Source organism: Periplaneta americana, chromosome 5, assembly GCF_040183065.1.
Source record: "Periplaneta americana isolate PAMFEO1 chromosome 5, P.americana_PAMFEO1_priV1, whole genome shotgun sequence".
Taxonomy (NCBI): domain Eukaryota; kingdom Metazoa; phylum Arthropoda; class Insecta; order Blattodea; family Blattidae; genus Periplaneta; species Periplaneta americana.
Genome location: NC_091121.1, coordinates 191037486 through 191061572, shown reverse-complemented (window position 1 = coordinate 191061572; position 24087 = coordinate 191037486). Strand labels below are relative to the sequence as shown.

At 34.5% G+C, this 24087-nt stretch overlaps 1 protein-coding gene across 5 annotated transcripts in view; it reads right to left on the bottom strand.

Annotated features, from left to right (window-relative positions):
• LOC138700358 (transcriptional regulator ATRX-like) overlaps positions 1–24087 on the bottom strand; it is a 172004-nt gene that overhangs the window by 82620 nt on the left and 65297 nt on the right. For 4 of the 5 annotated variants that reach the window (XM_069826933.1, XM_069826932.1, XM_069826934.1 and 1 more), the window contains 4 exons: positions 22585–22805; positions 19596–19723; positions 13195–13233; positions 4184–4357 (listed from right to left, as the gene is read on the bottom strand). In XM_069826933.1, coding sequence (XP_069683034.1) covers positions 4184–4357; positions 13195–13233; positions 19596–19723; positions 22585–22805 — 562 coding nt within the window. The remainder of the gene's footprint in view (positions 1–4183; positions 4358–13194; positions 13234–19595; positions 19724–22584; positions 22806–24087) is intronic. The other variant, XM_069826935.1, reaches the window with a different exon arrangement.

The following is a 24087-nucleotide window of genomic DNA, read 5'->3' as shown; positions in this document are numbered from 1 at the left end:
CTCCGAACATTAAACCATGTACTTCCCAGGTGCCTTCCATCTGATATTTTTCTCGAAAATATGGAATAGTAGGCTCATAAATTTGTTGGCCTCAGATGGTTGGGTCTGGCTCATCTCAAATCTAACAGTTGGGTCCAGTATAAAGCCTTTACTATTAGTCTTGTCTAGAGCTACGATGTCCGCTCTTCTAATTCTGCCGCCTTCAGACGCAACGCAATACAATATAATGAAGTCCATAACAACAATATTGCTTACGTATATATTGTTGTCAATATTTGTAACATATCAAACAAGCAAAAAAAAAAAAAAAAATACAAATAAATGGAAGCAACAATGTATAACTTACAAAAACGTTACAACAATCAGAGTAGCAAAAGTATGACAGATCTGTAAGAACTGAAGAGAAATTGAGAATAAACAATGAATGAAATGTAATGTAACAAAGAAAACTATTTACACAAAAATAAAAAATTTCTTGGAAGCCTTTTGATGGAGAAAAAGTTCCCATCACACTGCAAGCATTTCTTGTTTTGATGGCAATGCCTCAAGTATTCAGCAGAACAAGAGTCACCACTGAGGGCCTGTAGTTGTAGTTTTCTTCCAATTTCTAACACCAGTATCTTAGCCTCAGCATACCATGGACCCATCGACTCAACAGCAAACATGACAAAAATATACCTGTCTAAGAGGTCTCGGTATTTATTCCTCTTTGCATTGGCTGCTGAAATCACTGCTGATCCTGTGATTTTAGATGGTTGTTACAAATGAGATGGCGCTAGTGTCCACACAAATGGTATCTCGTATTAAGGTTCATTCATCAGGTCCTTTTTTTTATCAGGACGCTGATACCAATGGGCTCTAGAATGTAGGTGAAGTTGCCGAAATCAATGCATGCTTTAATATGTCAATCTAGAAGTGTCTCGAAAATTTGTTAGAGTTCTTAGAGCAACTTAAACCCATGGTGGCCATAGGCATCAATTTCAGCTTCAGAAATACGAAGGCGAATACATAAAGTAACTTTCCCACTCGCCACAGCTAGCAAACCATATGTTGCGAGAAGCGACTGCGTGTACGTGATAGAGTAATGTCCTGGCATGACGATTGTACTAGCGGAACTTCCCGAGTGCTCTCAGTAGCTTCGTTCCATTGGTTGAAGATGGACGCTCCTATTCCAGCTCCCGCTGCACGTGACGTGCGATCAGTGATAAAGTTTTTGAATGCACAGGGCATAAAGCCGATTGAAATTTATTGTCAGCTGTGCCAGGACTATGGGCAAGCAGATGGTGCATTGCTGCTGTAGACAATTTTCAGCAGGACGCCAAAATGTGCATAACGAGGAGCGCAGTGGGAGGCCAACCATCATCACAGACGACCTTGTGGAGCAACGCACCATCTGCTTGCTTATGGCGTTAGGCCCATAGACCTGGCACAGCTGACGATAAATTTCAATCGGTGCTATGCCCTGTGCATTCAAAAACTTCATCACTGATCGCACTTCACACACGGCAGGAGCTGGAATAGGAGCGTCCATCTTCAACCAATACAACGAAGCTACTGAGAGCACTTGGGAAGTTCCGCTACCGCATGCGCCATGCCAGGACATTACTCTATCACGTACACGCAATCACTTCATGCAACATATGGTTTGCTAGCTGTGGGACGAGTGGGAAAGTTACTTTATGGACGCACTTCGTACATTTGCGAGAAAAACAGTTGTGTATCATTCTTTGCTTAAATATATTATTCATTGAGTCATCACTTAGTAATTTTATTTTGTACTGCTCTTCATTCATTTTCTTTGTTCTATGCCACTATCAACACCATCTTGTTTTTAGGTTGATTTTGTTTAAAGCAAGTAATGGTCACTATGAACATCACAATTTCTGAATACCTTGGTGTCTTTAACTAAATCCTTATTTTTATATTGACTACTACACAATCTATTATAGAGTGTAAATATCAAATTTTGTTAAAAATATGACAATATGGTACATAACTGAAACACTGAAAAGTATATTGTTTAAGCAACACAAAGCTTTTAAGGAAAGTAGGGTTAATCTGTATGATTTTGTGCATAAATTATTCTAGAAAAACATTTTGTATGTGGTGCTAATAAAAAGGCTGCATTTCTACAATGCTGTTTAATCTGTAATTGAAAGATCAACTGACCACATGGTAATCTTCATCAAACACACAATAAAAAAAACCATTAGAACAAGTCGAAAGACAAAGTCACAGTAATATATTTTTTTTGTCTCAGAAATGTGCACATGAAGTTCGTCTCTGATAGTACTACAACAAGGAATATTGTAATAAGTCAATTTGTCAGAAATGTCCTAATTTGTGGTGAAAAAAAACTACGAGGCGCATCCAGAAAGTAAGTTTCCCTATTTTTTTTTTAAAAATAACATACACTTTCAGGAAAACATTTATTGGCAACAGGTACAGCAATGTTTCAGCTATTTTTCAACATAGCCACCATCAGAATTGAGACACTTGTCGTATCGTGGGATCAACTTTTGTATCCCTCTGTCGTAGAACTCTGCCGCTTGTGAATGGAACCAGCGTGTGACAGATGTCTTCAGCTCTTCGTCGTTGCCAAAACGCTCACCAGAGGACAGGAATTTCTTGAGGTGCAAGAAAACGTGAAAATCGTTGGGAGCAAGATCAGGACTGTAGGGTGAATGATCAAACAACTCCCAGCCAAATTTCGTCAAAACAGCTGCTGTGCGCCGAGCCGTATGTGGACGGACATTGTCATGGAGGAGCACAACACCTGCAGTAAGCATTCCACGCCTCTTGTTTTGAATGGCACGTCGCAATTCTCGCAGTTTCACAGTAACGGTCAGCATTCACTGTTTCATCTCTTGGAAGGAAATCAATGAGCAGAATGCCCTTCCTGTCCTAGAACACCGTGCACATCACTTTCCGTACCGACAGCGTCTGTTTGAATTTCGTCCTGACCGGAGATCCACTATGCCGCCAATGCATTGACTGCTACTTGGTTTCCGGGGTGAAGTGCGAAATCCAAGTCTCATCGCCCGTGACGATCCTGTCGAGGAACTCATCGCCGTCATCGTGATACCATTGCAGAAAAGTCAGTGCTGCTCCTAAACGTTGCATTTTGTGTTCGGTTGTCAGGTTTTTCGTCACCCACCTGGCACACACTTTTTTGAACAGCAGGTGCTTAGTGACAATCTCATGCAACAAGGATCGCGATATCTGCGGAAAATGGCTGCTCAGCTCCATAATCGTGAAGCGACGGTTCTCCATGATGCACTGCTGCACCAGCTCAACACGATCATCATTGATGAGGGACAGTCGCCCACTGCGCTCTTCATCATGGACACTTTGACGACCTTCGGAAAACTGCCTACACCAGCGACGCACCATCTGCTTACTCATGATGTTCGGCCCATAGACCTGACAGAGTTGCCGATGAATTTCAATTGGCGCAATGCTTTGTGCATTAAAGAACTTTATCACCGACCGAACCTCGCAGGCGGCGGGAGAAGGAATAAGAGCTTCCATTTCGGACCACTGTTGCCACGCTACTGGCAACAGGCGGGACCTGTCCGGCTGGCGTATGATTGATACATCACAGATCTGTTACGCATGAGCAATTGACACAGCTAATTACGTTTACTTTCAAGGGGAAAAAAATCGGGAAACTTACTTTCTGGATGCGCCTCGTAGTTTCTATTACACAAAACTAAAGCACATATTATTTGCCTGTCCTCGTTCAAAGTGAACTGGCTAAACAGAACACCATAATGTTGCACAACTTTCAAATTCACTTCAACACTACTGTTTCATTTTTCCATCTCTCTCACATTTTTTATGTGAAAGACCAGCTTTATGAGAATAGAAACATACGTTGTCTCTGCATAAAAAGCTATTACAGTTGTAATACAACCAATGATTCCAACAACAAAAAAATGTTAGAAATGTTTCCAAAAATTATACCAATGTGTAAGAAGAACATTGTAGCTGGCATAGACCACCTAAGCTGGATGTCATTAAGATATTCCAATATATGCCACTCATGTTTAATAAAAAGTTGATTCTATTAAGTATTATTTTGAGAATATTTTTTATTCAGCTTGAATTAATTACTCAGATTTCAATCATGGAAATAATGATACAAAGAGTCAATGAAAATTAAATAAATATGAACTCTTACCTCACAGCATCAGAATCAGAGCTTTTGCTTTCATCAGAATCTGATTTCTTCGCCTGTCTCTTCTTTTTTTTTGGAGTAACAAAATCATCACTACTACTGTTGTCACTACTGGAGGTGGCAACATCTGAATTGTCGTCATCGGAACCGAAGATCCTTCGCCTTGCTTTCTTCTTCCTGTTGAGGAAAACTATATATATGATATGCTTCTAAAAACTACAATCTTACGGTGCTCTCATAAAAGCTGTGTTTGCTAAATAAGATAAGAAAAACAAAAACAGCTAGTTGTTCTAAATTATTTCTAAAACATACAAATGCTGATCTATTGAAAAAATGCATTACTATACATTTTATCTATCAGAAATTGAATATGGAAAGAAATAAGACCGACTTCTAAGCTACATGATAAACAGTCCATTTCCAACACTTTAAGGTCCAGCTAAGAACAGACTCCTTACGAAAGTGACTTCATATCCAAGTTTCGAAACACGAAGTACCTACTTCAAGAATTCAATGCTTCACCATTGCTTAGAAAACAGTTTAAATAATAAAGGTAACATGCAACACCTCAAATGACTTTAATATTGGAACTAATACCAGTACATAAGAACTTTTATATGCAGTATGCCTAAGTTCACTACACTTCAAATTACACCACCAAGCTTTCTGGAGTTAAAAGAAAAAGTAGAAAGAAGATAAATTTCCTGCCATGTGCAGTATCTTTAAAATTTTGATGACATCATGCACTGAAAACCCAACATTATTGTCAATTTTAACAAGGCTGGAAAGTATACTTAAGGGGAGAGGATGGTATTTTTTTTAATTTGTTTCCTATTTGGTGTAAAATATTAATTTTTTTTGTATGTAGAGAGCTCATAGCTGTGGCAACTCAACCAAATATAAATATTTTGAAAAAAGAAAATTATTTGGGGGCCCAAATTTGAAAAAAAATATACCCAATGCAGGATTGTACTAAAACTGATATATCTAAACCATTTTTAAAGATAGATTCAAACAATTTTTTGCAATGTATTTGCAAAAGCATGTTCTACAAACTGACTGTAACAGAATTTTGATATTAGTCCCTACATTTGTAAAATAAACAATTAAAATTTAATAACAATTTTCTGATTTCCTTTCTTGCAAACAAACGGACATATTTTTAAAATGAAATCAATTAACAAAATTCTGTTACAGAGAAAAGTTTCCTAGTAGTCTAAAGAATGTGTGTTCTAAATTTCATGCATGTATCATTAACAGTTCAGAAATTATATCCATTTTTGTCTGGCAATGTAGCAAAAAAAATTATGTTACTGGAAACCGATAAAAGCGGGCATGTGATTTAAAAATCCATAGCACAGGAAGTTTAAAAATGACGTCTCAACATTCGATAAGGGCACAAATACCCACAAAATGTTATGCAATGCATTCCACACATTTCAAAGGGTATTTTAAAGAAAAAAAAATTTTTTTTTTAATTTAATTTACCGGAAACAACAATAAAAGTGGGTGAGTGATTTAAAAATCCATAATGCAGGAAGTTTAAAAATGGCGACACAACATCCGATAAGGGCACAAATACCCACAAAATGTTATGCTATGCATTCCATACATATCACAGAGTATTTTAAAGAATTATTTTTTTTTTTTTTAATTTACTCATTTTTCACCAAAAAATACCATCCTCCCTCCTTAAAAACCACGTAAGAGTAATCACAAGCTTTTCAACAAAGTGGTTTTTAAACCAAATATTATATTTGAATAATTTCAAGGGAAAAATTGTCCCGGGGCCGGGTATCGATTCCGGGACCTCTGGTTGAACGTACCAGCGTTCTCCCAACTGAGCTACCCGGGAACTCCACCTGACACTGTCTCAACTTTTCCCTTTATATCCACACAACTCGCGTGGGCTGATGAAATGCCAGAGACCCACATCGAGTGCACATGAACTCTATGTGACTTGAAATTGTGGTTTTCTGTTAACGTACACAGTGACGTATATATCATGCAAATCTAATCTTTCAGGTAAAGCTTCCTGTAAAGCAGATTTGAATAATTTCAAGGGTGTCGGGTGGAGTTCCCGGGTAGCTCAGTTGGGAGAGCGCTGGTACGTTCAACCAGAGGTCCCGGGATCGATACCCGGCCCCGGAACAATTTTTCCCTTGAAATTATTCAATTCTGCTTTACAGGAAGCTTTACCTGAAATATTAGATTTGCATAACAAATATTATATTATTCTATATGGGTTTTCATACTGCAGTAGCCCCATCTTGCTGAAATAGTTTACATGAGGATAATCTGCTGTTTGATAATCTACATAACTTGCTGAAGTGACTGTCACAGCTCTTCCCTCGTTGTATTAAAAAAAGAATGGGCCTATTATGCTAGCAGACAACACTGCACAGTCACACATTAGCATCATGCATTACAGATGCTATGCTCGGTTCAAGTTTGTCGAGTATGGCGAAGTTCAATATTCGCTGATGTTTGCTCTGCAGGAGGAGATCTGTCGTGTTTGTTGTTCCACCTTGTTATAAAAATATTCGCTGTCTTCCACTCTCACCCTTTCATGTTTTATCCGCTTAAGTATTTCAGCCCAGATCTTGCGATTAGTTTTTCATATAAAATAAGACGAAGTTAATACTGTCTTGATTGCCTCTCTGATGTTCAAACATTGCAGGACACTATCACACGTACACTATGAAAAGGTCGTTCACGCACCTGTTTCGGATTTTCAGTCGACCAATATCGACAGTTTTGTTTGTTTACAAAGTCATTCAACTGAAAATGTGCCTCATTAGACATCCATACCTTGTCAACAAACTCTTGATCTTCCTCCAATTTCAACAGAAACTCAGAACAAAGTGTAGGCCTACGCGATTTTCATGGTCACGTGGCTGTATCTGTTGCACAATTTGAATTTTATACAAGTGCAAAAGTAAATCACAGTGCAAAATTCTACATACTGTGGGGAGCTGACGAGAAAGTCTCTGCGAGGTGATTTTTATTAGGTGTGGTGCAGGGAAGTATAGTGAGGGTCACATAAGAACAGTTCCTAAACAGCAAATATTGTCGTCTTGTCAGTGTTGCCAATTGTTACCAGATATCACACGATACTTCGGTACTAAATGACTTATATACTTACCGTACTTTATGTTGGAAGGTTATTCTAAATAATTCAATCATTTGTAACATATTTTCGTAGGCAAACTATACGGGAAAGGAATCAACATGTCAAGTATTTTGTCTGGATATACGAAATTCATTGGTTTGACTGAACAATTTACTCACGAGACCTAACCTAAAAATGTATTTTGTTTGACCACATGAAATTATTAGTACTAACTCCGAAAACTTACATGACTATAGTCTTGAATTATAACCACAATGCAACATATAAAATAACTATTATGTATTAATATTAATCATCATCATATCCCTCACGTATTAGACCCTACAGAATCTGTTACGGTCTCATGCCAGTGCTTTCGTGGTCTTCCCAATTTCCTCTTCCCTCTTGGTACATAAGTAAGAATCTGTTTAGGCCATCTAGTGCGATCCATCCTTTCGACATGTTTTTTCCACTGAAGTCGATATTATTGAACAAAATTAACTATAGGATCCATTTTGAGTTCCTGCAATATGTCCACATTTTTACGGTGTTCCAGCAAAGAGCATCCCGCTGTTCGTCTCATGAACCTCATTTCAGCTGTCGTCAGCCTTTGCTCATCAGCTTTTCTGCTTGTCCATGCCTCGCTACCGTAGGTGAGGACCGGTCGAGCAAGTGTTTTATATACCTTTAGCCTTGTATGTTTCTGAACATGGGAGGATTTGAAGACGGTGTTAATGACGCCAGTGTTTTTTATAAATTTAGATATTTTGTTTGACATATCTTCATCAGTGATGTAAGAGAGGTCATAACCTAAATAGTTAAATGAGTTAACACGTTCAATTAAAGTATTATTTATCATGATCTTACTTGGAATTGGGTTCTCTCCCGAAAATGCCATGACTTTTGTTTTCTCTTTTGAGATTTCCATATTGAAATCAGAGGCGATTATTTGCGATTAATATTAATAATGTTATTAATTATTAGTATGTTCAAATTTCACTAGCTTCCAGTAACAGGCTCAGAAATCTAGTACAATTTCAATTTCATGGAACTCCAGTACCGACAAATATTGTCGATATTTGTCTCAGCTGCCAACATACTAATTACAAAATCACTACCATTTGCAGTATTTGTTAGTATCGAAATTCGAAACGAAGTTGGCAAAAGAAAATTAAACCTGCAAAATAGAAAATCACCACAATCCACTAGCATACGTAGTAATGGGGGGAAAATGGTTAGGTTTCACCCTTAGGGTGTTAAGTAAGCTGACCCGGACTATATTGATGAACGAAGCACCGCTCTTCCTAGAACTGAGCAGAGATAAGTTATTATGAGTTTGACTCATATGACACTAAACAGATGACATCACTGTTGCCACATGGTGTTTAATTATCCTGTGGCTGAAAATATCAACTAGTTTGAGCTCTGTGTCGGTATGTTGTATAAGTTGAAACTGTTAGTTTATATTTTAAAAGTTGATCGAATCTTTTCACATTGGCTAGTTACTGTAATGTAGTTAGTAGTGTGTCATTATGTCGCTTTCTACAAGCAAGAGTGGCATTACGCTGGATGTTGCCTGCGTATAGGATTGGCATTACTCCACATTCCTACCAGGGCTGATCTCGTGAGTTCTCACAGTACACTAGTTTGAGACATTCCTAGTGCCATTGCATGGTGCTTAGCAGAATGCGTTGGACTTCTCTGAAATGCAATACTGACATCATTAATGTTCTCTGACATACGGACAGTTCTTTTTCCACCCAGTGACTTTCTCTTCATAGCAGATGCAGTGACCTCGAAATTTGTAATCCATAATTTGATTCCATGAGCACTGGGCACAGGATCATGACGTCCGATATTGAAATGTGTATGAAAATCTCGTCTAGCAGCCCCGTAACTGTTATTTTTGTAAAACTCTTTGATTGCATAAGCACGCTGTACACCGTTCCATTATGTCATGGTGATTGATCATGTAACGCTGTGTAGATGGCATAGTTTCGGCAGTATAACAACAGATAACATCTTCTATCGCCTACAATATTTCTGTAGCACGTACTTAAAATCGCCAGTTTCCCTGGCGAACCCGGTATATTCAGCATATAAAGGAAACTGTTTAATACACTCAAAACTTTCAAAACAAAGTTCAGACAGTATCAACTTGTATCATGAACACTCTCTATGTACAGTACTTTATCAACCACTGCATAGTTCAGAAGGTAGAAGTGTTTGCCTGCAAATCTGAAGCTGCACTCAGGCATGGGTTCGAGTTCCACTTTGTCCAATTGCCTGGTGGGATTTCTTCCGAGGTTTTCCCTAGCCTCACCTTGCCAATATCATATCACTGTCACCAATTGATATTACATAAACTAGTAGTTGATAATGCATCGTTAAATAAGGTACTACAAAAAATGTACTCCACCTGCAAGATTTAGCAACCCTGACATCTTCTACGAGGAAACTTATGTTCCCTGTTATTATGTCTTAGGTGGCAGTGAGCTAGCATTACTTTTGAAAACAATGAGGCTGATACATGACAGTTACCTAATTAAAGTATTTGAAGTATTATCCTTCAGCCTAAGGAAAAAATGGTACTATTTACTCTTCACTTACTTAATTTTCAAACTCTTTCTTTTTGTATTGGCACCACATTCTATAATATCTCTACAACGCAGGTTTTGAGGCTTTAACTTTGCTCCTCTGATCTGAAATTATGATCTTCTCACTAAAACGTCATCAAATTAATAAAATTAAATCAGATATAAGTATTATTTCATTTTCTGTAGTGAAGTACATATTATCAAATACATTTATTTGCATTACATTCTCACAAACTTAATACTTAAATCTAATATTTTCTTTCAAATCTGGCACTGTAATTTTTCATTTTAACATTTTACAACAATAAAACTGTATCATACATTACTTCTAGTCACACTCGTGTAACATTTCGTTCATAACAAAAATCAATTTACGAATTCTCTTTAAGAGTACTTCTTATCCCTATTTTTCTTTTCTTTTCATATTTCATGACCTTAAATTAGTTACATGCACACGAATATGTAAGTGTAAGTGTGTGTGTACATATGCACACACACAGATTCAGTCAGTTATACCAACATTTACATAACTTAATCCTGGAATCATTTTTAGTAAAACAGTGTATGTGAACATGGTTGCACTTTTCAGTAATGGGATAGCATGCACTCTATATAAGATAGCCAATAGATCCCTATTGAGTAATGACCTCCTACTCAAGGTAGAACAGTTCTGCTAAACTGAACTCCTACTTTAAAATACTGAATATGTTAGGAAAGAATACATACACAATTAGGGAAAACCAGGAATTTTACTTGAAGCAAGTAACGAGAAAGATTTGGAAGTAAACCCCGATAAAACAAACAATATGATTATGTCTCATGACCAGAACATAGTACGAAATGGAAATATAAAAACTGGAAATTTATCCTTTGCAAAGATGGAAAAATTAAGTACCTTGGAGCAACAGTAACAAATATATATAACACTCGAGAGGAAATTAAATGCAGAAAGAATATGGGAAATGCCTGTTAATTATTCGGTTGAGAAACTTTTATCATCCAGTCTGCTCTCGAAAAAATTGAAACTTAGAATTTATAAAACAGTTAACTACCAGTTGTTCTGTATGGTTGTGCAACTTGGACTCTCACTTTGAGAGGGGAACAGAGGTTAATGATGTTCGAAAATAAGGTGCTTAGGAAAATATTTGGAGCTAAGAGGGATGAAGTTACAGGAGAATGGAGAAAGTTACACAATGCAGAACTGCACACATTGTTATTCTTCACCTGACATAATTAGGAACATTAAATCCAGACGTTTGAGATGGGCAGAGCATGTAGCATGTATGGATGAATCCAGAAATGCATATAGTATGTTAGTTGGAAGACCTGAGGGAAAAGACCTTTGGGGAGACCAAGACGTAGATGGAAGAATTAATATTAAGATGGATTTGAGGGAGGTGGGATATGATGCTAGGGACTGGATTTAATCTTGCTCAGGATATGAACCAATGGCGAGCTTATCTGAGGATGACAATGAACCTCTGGGTTCCTTAAAAACCATTTGTAAGTAAATAAGTTTGAAACAATATCATTTCCATTTCAGTTCATCTAATTATGCAATTAATTTACACAGGAGCTCCAAAGCAGGCCATCAATACAACTATGAAATCTGCATCGACATGGGGAACTATTAATAATGGAATTCCTCAAGGATCAATATTAGGTCCCCTACTTTTTCTAGTGTTTATAAATGATCTTGCCCCCCTTAATAAAAGATGTAGGTCATCCCATATTATTTGCAGATGACACAAGTATAGTAATTACAGCCAATAACTCCAACACATTCCAATCTTCAACAGAGGAAATTCTCTTCAAAATACGTGACTGGTTCTCAGTCAATAAATTAGTATTAAATTGTAACAAAACTAACATAATTCAATTTAAATCCTGTCCAAATTCAACATCGCAAATCTCTAGCACAATAATTAATAATAGATCCCTATTAGAAACAACAACAACCAAATTTCTTGGCTTAAAAATCGATAATGTGTTAAATTGGAAAAATCATATTAAAGAAATTACCCCAAAACTAAATTCAGCTTGTTTTGCTATTAGATCTATGCAAAAGGTAGTAAATATCAATACCTTAAAAACAATATACTTTGCATACTTCCACTCAGTAATGAGTTTTCTGGGGAAATTCCACAGATAGTAACAATATATTTCTATTATAAAAAAGAGTAATTAGAATAATAGTAGGTGCCAAATCTAGGGAATCGTGTAGGACTATTTTAAAAAAACTACAAATAATGCCCATGGCTTGTCAGTATATCTTTTCATTAATAATCTTCGTCGTGTGTAATCGTGAAAACTTTGTAACTAATTCAACAGTTCATAGCATAAATACACGTCAAAAAATGACTTTCATACTCCATCGACAAGTCTATTGTGCTATCAAAAAGGAGTGCGTTATATGACAGTAAAATTTTTTAATAGCCTCCCTATCGATATAAAAAATGAAACTCAAAACATAAAATTATTTAGGGCCAAATTAAAGAAGTACCTAATTTCTCACGCCTTCTATTCTGTAGGTGAATTCATGACATTCAATAACACTTCATGAAAATAATACTAAAACTTTGTGTTGTACTAGTAGACTATATTGTAAATTTCGTCTGTATATATTTCATCTAGACTGTGACTATAAATTAAGACTTTATAATAGTATTTAGTTTTTTGACTTGTTCCATATTCTAGCTGTAAGCATGTATGAATACCATGGAATGTTAAAAAATACAATACAATGCAATACAATCAAGTTTGTTTTAAATTATGTGCTTCTGAAAGTTAGAAATAATTGTGAAATTATTTATAATTGAATCTAAGTTTACTAAACTTTTCTTTTACTCTTAATGACTCCAGAAATAGGTCCGGTAAATCCTGGTATAACTTACTTAATCATTAAATTAATAAGAATAATAAAGTAGAAAATAATTAATTTAAATAAGAATTGTTTCAACACTACAAATTCATGCAAGGGCTATTAGATACAACAGATTACTATTCAATTACATAACACAATTTTAAAGAAAAGCACCAAAAAGAACTAAATCTCTAAATACTTAGAACACTAGGTTACAAATAAAACCTTAATATTCTACTACATCTTAAATACAATATAATTTAAATCCACAAAATTAGATTCACCTTCAGTCTCCTTGTCTGAAAACTATTAGTATGTTAAAAGAAATGATACAAAGAAGGTTAATTTGTTATCTAGTCAGGAAATAGGGTTTACAAAAGGGACAGACAATGAAGAAACAAATGACTGTGTGAATCAGACCATGCATGAACTTTCACCTTACCTCGTTTTTTCCTTAGTGTTCATCTTCTCTTCTGAATCACTACAAGTGAAGAGATTTTGTTAATGTCTTACATTAGTGCAAAACCAACACCAGAACCACAACACGTGTGAACACAGTCTGTGAGCCTCAGTCCCACTAAATGCGTAAAAAGTGAAATGAATGCTTCACAATCAAACTTGCTTTTGTCATAAGAGACTACATTTTGATAGACGTGCTCAATAATGTTTAGAATGCAAAAGTTATTCAGATAACTTATGACTGTTAGAAGGAGAGTTTTCATTGTCAGCTTTTGAAGTAAGAATATATTTTCAGTGTGTAATTTAGACCACTGCACTACTTGTTTATTTCATTTGAGGACCAATTCATTATTCAATCCAAGATACATCACAATTTATTGACATACCACAGTCTACTATATACAGTCACGAAGCTTGGGATGATTTTTTGCATTTCTCGCGATAGTTGCTAGCTGCTTGGAGAGCTGTGAGTACTAGGAACAATAGACTGTGCCACTGCCATCGTGATCTAATACAGGCCGTAAGGCAGGCCATGTGACTCGCTTACCCTGATCACGAAGGGCGGTGTTTCAACATATAAATTAATTGGAATGCATAAAGAGTAACATATATTTCTCTAAAATGTAGTGTAATTGCATTAATAAAATTTAAAACAATGATTAGGAGACACTTCAGACATAATTCCTTGCGAGTTAAGGTGTAATATTATTTTTGGTGTGAAAATTACGTTGTTCGTATGTGTAATACCTGCCTTTATTTCGATTAAATATTGCGAAATTCTTGTACATTCATTTATGCACGATTCAATAATTTTCAGTTCCACTGCACGAATATTTAGATATGTTGAAATTATAGGTTATGTTTACTGTACCACTTGCCCCTTTCTGTCTCATTTTAGTGGTCTCCAGTGCCCTGCCACTATATAATTATGTATGTTATGTCATATGGAAATTATAGGTTATGTTTACTATATTTAACTTATATTCCTATATTCGCAATTACACATTACAATTAAATATAATGTCATGTATTACACCCGTCACATTTAATTTGTCTGTATTTTAATACTACAATTGAGTACTGAATTATTGTATTTATCTACTACCTAAGAGACGAAGTAACACAATCGTAACTAATTTCATAGGAGTGGTAGGTAAATTTTCTGTCTACAATTAAGGAAGGTAGATGTGCTAAATTAAAATCACAATATAAATTCGTTTTTATTGAACCTCAAAATAGCTTCCATTCTAAAGGAACTTAAAATGTTGATGCGAACATTATGTTAACACGTAAAATTCTCTTCATATTAAAATAACACAGTTTTGTAATTATTTCTGCAACATATTTTGCAACAAGAAATAAACGGAACTTATGGACACATTACGCTAAATAAAGCTTAGCAATGATACGCAATAAAGTTATAATATAATATTTCACTGAGCTACATACACTGAAATAGAAAACCCGAACATACATTACGGCCTGGTCTAGATCGAAAAGGCATTGACTGTGCCGTATTTTGCTTTGTTGTGAAAAGCTGTGTAAACTATGAAATGTTCGTTATCGGTTGTAATAACTGCAAATGGCTAAAATACAATAATTTGAATAATAATACGGGACAAGGAGACGTTTGTGGTACTATAAATATTGTAAGAAAAAGAGGTCAGAGTTACCCTTCTTCCAAAAGATCTAGGAAGGTGAGTTTATAAAATATAATATATATACTTTATGAAAATAATATATAAACCTTATGTATTTCATATTTCAATAGTGGAAGGAAGGTGTTAATTTTTTCAAAAGAATACGATATCGAAAGTACAATACATTTTATCGTCTGCTGGGGAAAGGGTCTGTGATGAGGCGATAGTAGCGATCCTGGTGGTGAGCAACTATCTATGGATGCGTATTTCAACTGTCTATGTTTGCATATTTAGTAAGTATTGAGCTTCGTGACTGTATATACTAGACTGTAGACATAGTGTGCCCAACCCCATACTGTGAAGAAATATGGAACAATTTGAACAAACTGCAGTGCATCGGAAACAAGAAACGTAAACAAAGATTTTGGAAAAATTGGCAGCTGTGATAATATTCAACAGCACAAACGCCACCGCCAAATTTCACAATATAAACAGATGTTTACAGCTAATATCAGAAGAAATAAAATTGTGGTATATTCATATTTGCATACATTTCTCTAATGAGACCATCACAACAAGATGTTCTCAAGCATGATGGATTGTGTTTGATGTTGATCCACCATGATGTTATCTGATAGTGTGAATACAACAATATAAAATTATTATGGAATAATTAATTGTTAATGTAACACAGAATACTTCGAATTTTAGAAAATTAATTAATTATTATGAATTAAGCATTTTTGGACATAGTAACATTTACAATACTATTAAGGACATTTTCATATGTAAGTAAAAAAGTAGTGTAGATAGTGTTAGTATCAATTTTGTGTAAATCTGGATTTCACTGTTTGTTCCTTCTTACTATTACTGCTATTTAAGAAAAAATTCTATACTGCATTCGCATCTTTTCTAGATAAATTAAGACGTGTATATGGAAATGGGGAGGACATGTAGCCAGGCTACCCGCAGACAGATGGGCATACGCCACTACAGTCTGGGACCCAAGGAGGGGAAGAAGAGGAAGGGGAAGACCAAGAAGGAGATGGGCACAGGACTTCGTTGACGTGATAGGACTGCAGTGGACGCGTATTGCGAGACAGAGAATAATTAACAGTAGAACACAAAACAATGAAGTGAAGTAAAGTGAAGTGAAGTGAAGTGAAGTGAAGTGAAGTGACTCACTTTGAGTAAGGCCCACAGGGACTATCTCACCCCGTGAGCAAAAGTAGAGCTGCCCTACCGATGGTAGGAGGCCCTTGACTGCTAAGGATGTAATGGGCTTCTAATTTTTAATTTCTAATATTAAATAAAATAAAATCCACAAACAGATTGGTGCATCAACATTTTTACTGTGTAAGAAATGTTGAAAAAAGCGTATTCATAAAAATATTATAGATATTTTGCATTAAACATTATTAGTGGAGGTTTCGGAACTGCCTTGCTTTTAAAAAGTTACTTTTTATGCACACAACTCAAGTATATAGGTCGTTCAAATGACAGTTTATGATAGGTCAACAATTTAAAGATAAAATACACTTGTATCATTGCAACGTACACTGGGAACTAGTTTTGTTAGTTTAGAACATGCCGTTGATATCTTGACAGTTTGCAAGACTCAATTCCTTGACCACAACTCTTGTAAGCCACGTTTAATATACAAACTATTTTGTTAATCACTAACTTTGAAATTATTACCAAGGTGCTTCAAAAGCTAAGTTTAGATTTCCACTACATTCTAAATGGATGAATGTAGCTGATGAAAATAACATTGTGTATGAAGATATATGTACGTACGAAATTTTCACAAACTGCAGTGGGTAGCAGTACACATATGCTTCACAAAAAGGAGATAAGACAGTTGCTCAAAATTCATATGAAATTAATGGTGTGAAGTTACCTAGTGTAGAATCATTTAAGGATTTGGGTATTTATTTTACACACAACTTATGTTTTAAAATGCACTTAAATCACGTGGTAATTAATGCATATAGAAAATTAGGATTTATAATCAGAAATACAAAAGAATTAAAAAATATAAATACTACTGATACTCTATATAAAACTCTAGTTAGGAGTAAACTAGAGTATGCGTCTGTAATATGGTCACCTCAGTTCCAGTCCCATCAGATGCAAATAGAAAGGATACAGAAAAGATTTTTACGTTATTTATATTTAAAAAAACATCATGTGTCGTCTTATGACAAGCAAATTTCATATAATCAGTTACTTTTTGAATTTAATTATAAAACTTTTACATCTCGACGATTAATAAATAGTCAAATTTTACTCTATAAGACTGTTAGCAGTATACTGAATAACTGTGATTTTCTTAAATTCCTTCAGTTTAATGTAAGAAAAACATAATTACGTCATAAGCAACCTTTCGTTATTCTCATTCCTAGAACTGTTTTCTTCAAGAACTCTTCATTGTTTGTTATGTGTAATACAACTCTCTGTCTTTAAACTGTGATTCTCAATTAGATTTCAGTTTAACAGTTGACAAATTTCATACAATATTAAAAAGAATTGTATTTCCTTAGATATTTAAATTATGAAGAAGTGTATTATAATGTTTTTACTCTAGTTTTTAAATAATTTTGCATCATTATATTGACATTTGGCACTATATTAACTGCAATACTATATTCTAGCATCTATTACCAGTATGTATTTTCTTTCTTTCGTTTGTGTTGTTTGTTTTGTTTTTTTTTTCTTATTATGTATTTTGTGTATGTATCTGTGTAAGCCACCTGTAATTTATTTATTTATTTATTATTTTGCTAATAATTGTAACATAAAATATAATATATATACAGAAAAAAAATTGGAAGCCTGCTTCTGTTGGTGGTGGATTTAAATAAATAAATAAATAAATAAATAAATAAATAATCATGCTGCTGTGATCACAGGGATCAAAGTCAGAGCAACATTAACGGAAAAATTATGCAGCAATATGGTAAGAACTTTATGTCTGAAAGAAAGTCTACCAATGAGTACGCACTTTTGAAGTGAAACAAACATCACGAATATTAATTAAGTGCATGCTTCTCCATGCTATGATCTATGCAGGAGAATGTCATGATTAGAGCCAAAAGTATGACAAAATTGTAACCTTCTCTTATTGGCTGGATTTTCTTTCCCTCCCCCACACTAAGTACTTCCACTCCGGATTTATGGGTGAATATTCTGAAATAGGTAAATGTATGTCCCGGCTGATTTAAGGAGTTTCTTGAAAATGTTAACTGATTACTTTTGCGTTTAATTAACTAACTCTCACATGTTTTAGTTGGAAACAAAGTATAAAAGGATTAATTTTAAAATTTACAATTAAAAAATAACGTCCAAACGTCAAAATGTAACTAGGTCCCTATGTCCCCAACTACATTTTACTCTGTTTTACTAAGTTTTTCTCGAAATGTTTCGATTTGATTTTATTTCCTCGGCCAAGATTATAAAAATAAATAGTTAAAATACTTATGAGAGACAGACATTGTTGTTTGTTCAATTCTGAAAGGACACAACTTTAACATAAAGCTTGTCCCCAAAAATTTCGTAACGCTGGTTCCTCGAAATAAAAGAGCTACACAAAAGACAATTTTGCTTCATGTGGTAAATTTTAATGGTTGGTAGTGATGAGAGGTCAACAAGGCGCCAGTTAAAAAACTTTTCGTCCATTGTCGTAATTTATTTTATTCATCACTGATGAGTGAATGTTATGTTTTCTATTGGTAACACTGGTCCCAGGTGGCATTAGATATGTAGTTTGTATATACTAAACTTTCGTAGTATATGCAAAACATTACAATGTTTGTCGACTAAAAAATCTAACCTCCATGATATTTTTAACGATTTATTTTGTCAGAACTATTGCGGAAATTATACTAATTTGTAACAACGGTCCCTGTAATGTCGGTCCCTTTATTGTGGGACGAGGTTTCACTTAACATACAATTATTAAATACTGGTGTATAAAGTAACTTCGAATATTATTATTTCATGTGATTGTTTATAGGAAAGAAAAAAAGTCTGATGATGAAAGTAGGAAATATGAAAGGGAGAAGATACGTAGGCAGAGGGCAAATATGACTGAAGAGGAGTTGCAGAAAAAACGGACTATGGCAAAGAATATAAAAAAAAGAAAGAAAATAGCAGATATGACTGATCGTGAAAAAAGAAATGTTCGAAGACAAGTCAAATCTGAAGTACAGAAGTTTAGAAGATACCTTAAACAATGGGCTGTAAGAGAAAGATAACAACAATCCCTTGGCTTTTTTTTAAATTAGAAAATCTCACATAAATTTTTTTTTAAGTTCAACTGATACCAGAATCTTCAATAATAGGAGCAAATGTAACCAATGTGAGAAAAAAGTACACAATTTAATATAATATATTTTTTCCAGTTTTGTTATCCATATTTGCCCATTTCACAATATTCACCCTTATAACTATTTGCTTGCCTAATTTAACCAAAACAAATGCCAAATATTTGTCAATGTCTGTGGCACCATCTGTTACACAATCTAACTAACTTCTCTACAGATATCTTCACATGCTATGTTAGTTTTACCAAACTACATTCATCCAACCTTCAAATGGACAATAAGGTAATTTTCCTATCACCCTTGTACTTCTATATTCCTACATAAACTTCAAAAGCTAGTGATGTGTAAAAACAAAAGGGACACACTGTGGTGAGAAATTGAAAAGCATGTTTTTCATACACAAACTATTATTTACTTACATATTGTCATCTTTAAGCTCTCTGTCCTTCTTCGCTTTCCACAGACGTTCCTCGTCACTTGTATCCCTATCACTGAGTTTTTCTGTTAACAGTTTGTCTTTACGCCAGTCTCTCTTCTTTTTACTTTTCTGAAATATTAATTTATTAAAATCACAATAATATTCTATTTTTTAAATCAACACACTGGAAACAAATGAAAAGAAAATAAAGACGAATGCATTGCGTAAAATTGGCTACATAGCAGAGTTCAAAATATATTAATATCACAGAAAATAAACCATCTCAATATTGTGTAGGGGAGACTGTTGTACCTTTAGCATAGTGTACCTTTGAACATTTTTTGTTTTTAAATTTTTACTGCTACCTAGAGGACTCAAAATGAAGTAGACTGTAGAGAAAGCCGCTAAGTAGCTCTGGTCATAGTTTCAGTTTGATTTACTGCAAAGTACGAGTTCCGTGGACAAAAGAAGTTTTTTTAGTACCAAAAGTAAACATTTCGTTCATTGCTATATGTTTTCTAACACAAAACCAGATTGTATTTGTTAATATCTTTCAAGTACGGTGTGTTCCCTATCATCTTGTGAGTATAACATATTTTAATTTCCATGATTTTTTCGAATCTCTAGTTTTAGGAGCCATATTTGTTTAAACGTGCACCCTCTTGTACCTTTGAACACAAAAATCTTGTATCATGGAACATGTTCCAAAGTAAACGATACTATCAGTTTTTGTTTTTCTTGTATTTTAAGATCATGTCACGAAGTAAGTCTGGAGTTAAGAGGCCCCCAATTGATCCGGATACCTTGAAGAAAGCTGTTGAAGCAGTTATTGCTCTTCCAGGAAATAAAATCTCAATCAGAGAAGCCTGCTCTGGTTTATGATGGCAAATACATTTTAAATATGATTGTCAGTTTTTACAGCTATATCCCCACCTATATTCCATGTGTTCCAACTTACAAGAGGGTATGTTCCAAGGTACATGAACCTGTTGTACCTTTGAACACATTACATATCCCTTCATTTTATTTTTTCCATCCTTAATAGATATTTAAAACAGGAAAATACACACAGGAAGTTGTAAAGGAATCTTCAATAATTATTTCAAGCATTTTTTCATTCAAAAAAATTTCATTTCCCAAAATTAAAAAAAATAAAATGTGAAAAATGTTTAAAGGTACACAGCAAATGAAAAACAAAAAATCAGAAGGAAAGAATCTACACAATATTAATCTTCAATCTCATATTTTAGTCAATGTTAAGATATCTACTGTAGCTGCATTTCATCTCTTCACTGGCTCTCAGTCCTTATATGAACATCTCTATAGGATGGGTTACATGGAAGACCCAATATCTACAATATGCAACAAGACAGAACAAATCCCCAATAAAGACCATCTCCTAGCTTGCAAAAACTAGACAAAAACAGTTATACCATGAAGTATTTAGTCTATACTGGGAAGCAAAACAAAAAAATGGTGCACACTATTTAAGTTCCATCACTTTTAGACGACAATAACAATAACTGCTATGAAGAGGATGAAGACAACAGAATATTGTTAACAGAAAGGAAATATGACATTTACTTACCGTCACATAAAAATAACAATGAAAAGACTAGAAAAACGAATAATACAAGCATACAACACACTCTTCCAGAAAGGAAGAAAGGGGAAAACATAAATTGCGCAAGGTGAAGGAAAATCATGGACTAAATATGGACCAGTAGCAGAACAAATTATAGTGATCAATGATTGAATGGTAGAAATTGATCGAAATTTGTCTTTTCCTCAAGAAGTAAATTCTTATACTCTTTTTTTTAGGTTCAGAAATGCTTTTTTATCATCTGTACTGTTACTTTTTCTCCAAATCTATAAGCTCTCTTATATTTCTTCTTACATTCTTTGCAATACCAACTTACTAATGGTAGAAATAGACAGAAGAATTAAAATAAAAGAAATGATAATTATACTTTCAAGGAAAAATTGTTCCGGGGCCAGGTATCGATCCCGGGATCCTTCGCTTAGCGCGCGAACGCTCTTCCGACTGAGCTAGCCCAGGAACTATACACGACACCGTCACAATTTTTCCTTTGTATCCACACGATTCAAATGAGCTGACAAGATGCCAGAACTCAATTACTATGAGTGCACACAAATACTTGTGTGACTTAAATTGTGGCTTTCTGTTAACGTACCTCCAGTAACAAATGTATTATACAAATCTGGCTTTCAGGTAGTAGCTCCCTGTGAAGCAGGTTTGAATAATTTCAAGGAAATAGTTCCTGTATAGTTCCTGGGGTAGCTCAGTCGGTAGAGCGTCACGCGCTAAGCGAAGGGTCCCGGGATCGATACCCGGCTCCAGAACAATTTTTCCTTGAAATTATTCAAACCTGCTTTACAGGGAGCTACTACCTGAAAGCCAGATTTGTATGATAATTATACTGTTCAACAATGAATTTGCACCTGACAAAAAAAATACATTATCCTAATGTAACTTTATGCCTAATTTCGAAAATGAAATCCAATTTACGATTTTACCTAAAGTTTCGGAGAAAATCGACTAGCGATACAAGCAGTTTGTATTCAGTGCAACAAACCATGTGTATTGCACATTTCAGTCATCTTATGATGTCGTCAGACTTGTTTTTTAAGTCTTCTAATCTTCATTACAATGGACATGCACCTAACTTTGGAGGAAAAATAATGTGTGGATACTGATAATTATGTCTCGCGACATGAAAGAACACCTTCTCTTTATAAAACAATTTTGAACAACACGTAGGTATACAGTAAAAGCTTCTGATGAAGACTCAACAGTAAATTACAGGAATAGTGCTTATCTTATTGTAATTATATTAATTTTAATTGCAATGTTATGGACTTATGCAGCATAAAATTCTTATGAATACTTCATATATAACTGGGATCCAATAATGAGATAATGTAGAGAATATTAACAGTAAAGACAGAAGTATATATTAAAAAAATACCTTAGAATCATCTGAAAAGTCATCATTACTATTATCATCACTATCTTCATTTTTCTTCTTTTTTTCCTCTTCCTTTTCATCATCTTCCTCCTTCCCCTCTCCTTCCTCCTTCCCCTCTTCATCCTCTTCTTTCTTTGAATCTTCATCCTCTTTTTCTTTCTTTATTTTTATTTTCTTTGGTTTCTTTTCCTTTCCAGTCTCGTCTTCCTTTTCACTACCACCTTCAACAAACAATTACGTTTTAAAAAAATTACTTAGAATTCATTTAAACTGACAATATTCTGGAGTTACATGATTATTTTCGTAATAATTTTCCCTTTGACCATAATTCCGTAATATTGAAGAAAATCTATAATAATTACGGACAATCCATAATAGTTGGCACCACTGACTTCATTATTACTAGGGTTGCGAGATTTGTTTTACAAGGAAGATTTTCACAAAAATAAACAAGTTGTATACGAACTTTCCTGGGTTTCAGTAGCATAAAATTTACTGTTTAAGGTGCAAGGCCATTCTTAACTCTATTTTAGATATTTAACATTATAAAATACATTTACAGAACCTGTATGTTAAGCCTATATTACATATTTCCAGTGTAAATATAATAAAACCATTTATGCTTAGGAAAACATGAAGCATTGTTGTGATTGTACGTACTGTATACAATACAATTGTTATTTTGATTTACAAAACTCTTCACACAAATCAACAGAATTAACAAAATTCTGCAAACAAGGGACCTAAAACAAATTCTAAGATGTCACAATATTGGATTCCCCCCCCCCCCCCAGTCCACTGAACTCTCTGTATTAGCTGCATAACTAAAATAAAAGTTCTGATCTAAATATTTCAAAATATTTTCATAAAATAGTAGAAGTCCTTCTGTTTTCTGCTGTACATTTGGCTGTAAAATTTTCAAATTTTCTTTAGCCTCACTTCCGAAAGACTCCTCTGACATTCTTTGCTGTAGTTTTTTATTATTATTTTTATCATTATTATTATTATTATTATTATTATTATTATTATTATTATTATTATTGAGGGTTACTATGATATTATTTTATTTTTTATTTTAGTAGGTTATTTTACGATGCTTTATCAACATCTAAGGTTATTTAGCGTCTGAATGTGATGAAGGTGATAATGCCAGTGAAATGAGTCCGGGGTCCAGCACTGAAAGTTACTCAGCATTTGCTCATATTGGGTTGAGGGAAAACCCTGGAAAAAACCTCAACCAAGTAACTTGCCCTGGCCGAGAATCGAACTCAGGCCACCTGGTTTCATGGCCAGATGTGCTAACTGTGGGTTACTATTACTCTAAAAGATTCAATAATACTGAGATTACTTTTCTCTGCGTTAATAAGACTCCAGGTTGAAAATAAGTTTATTGCTAGAAAAAAGAAAAAAGTAAGTAACTCTCAAACTGGATCACATTTTGCAGAAAAGAACCAACCCACATGATACCTGTACCTAAGCTGAGAAAAATGCAATTTAAAGTTA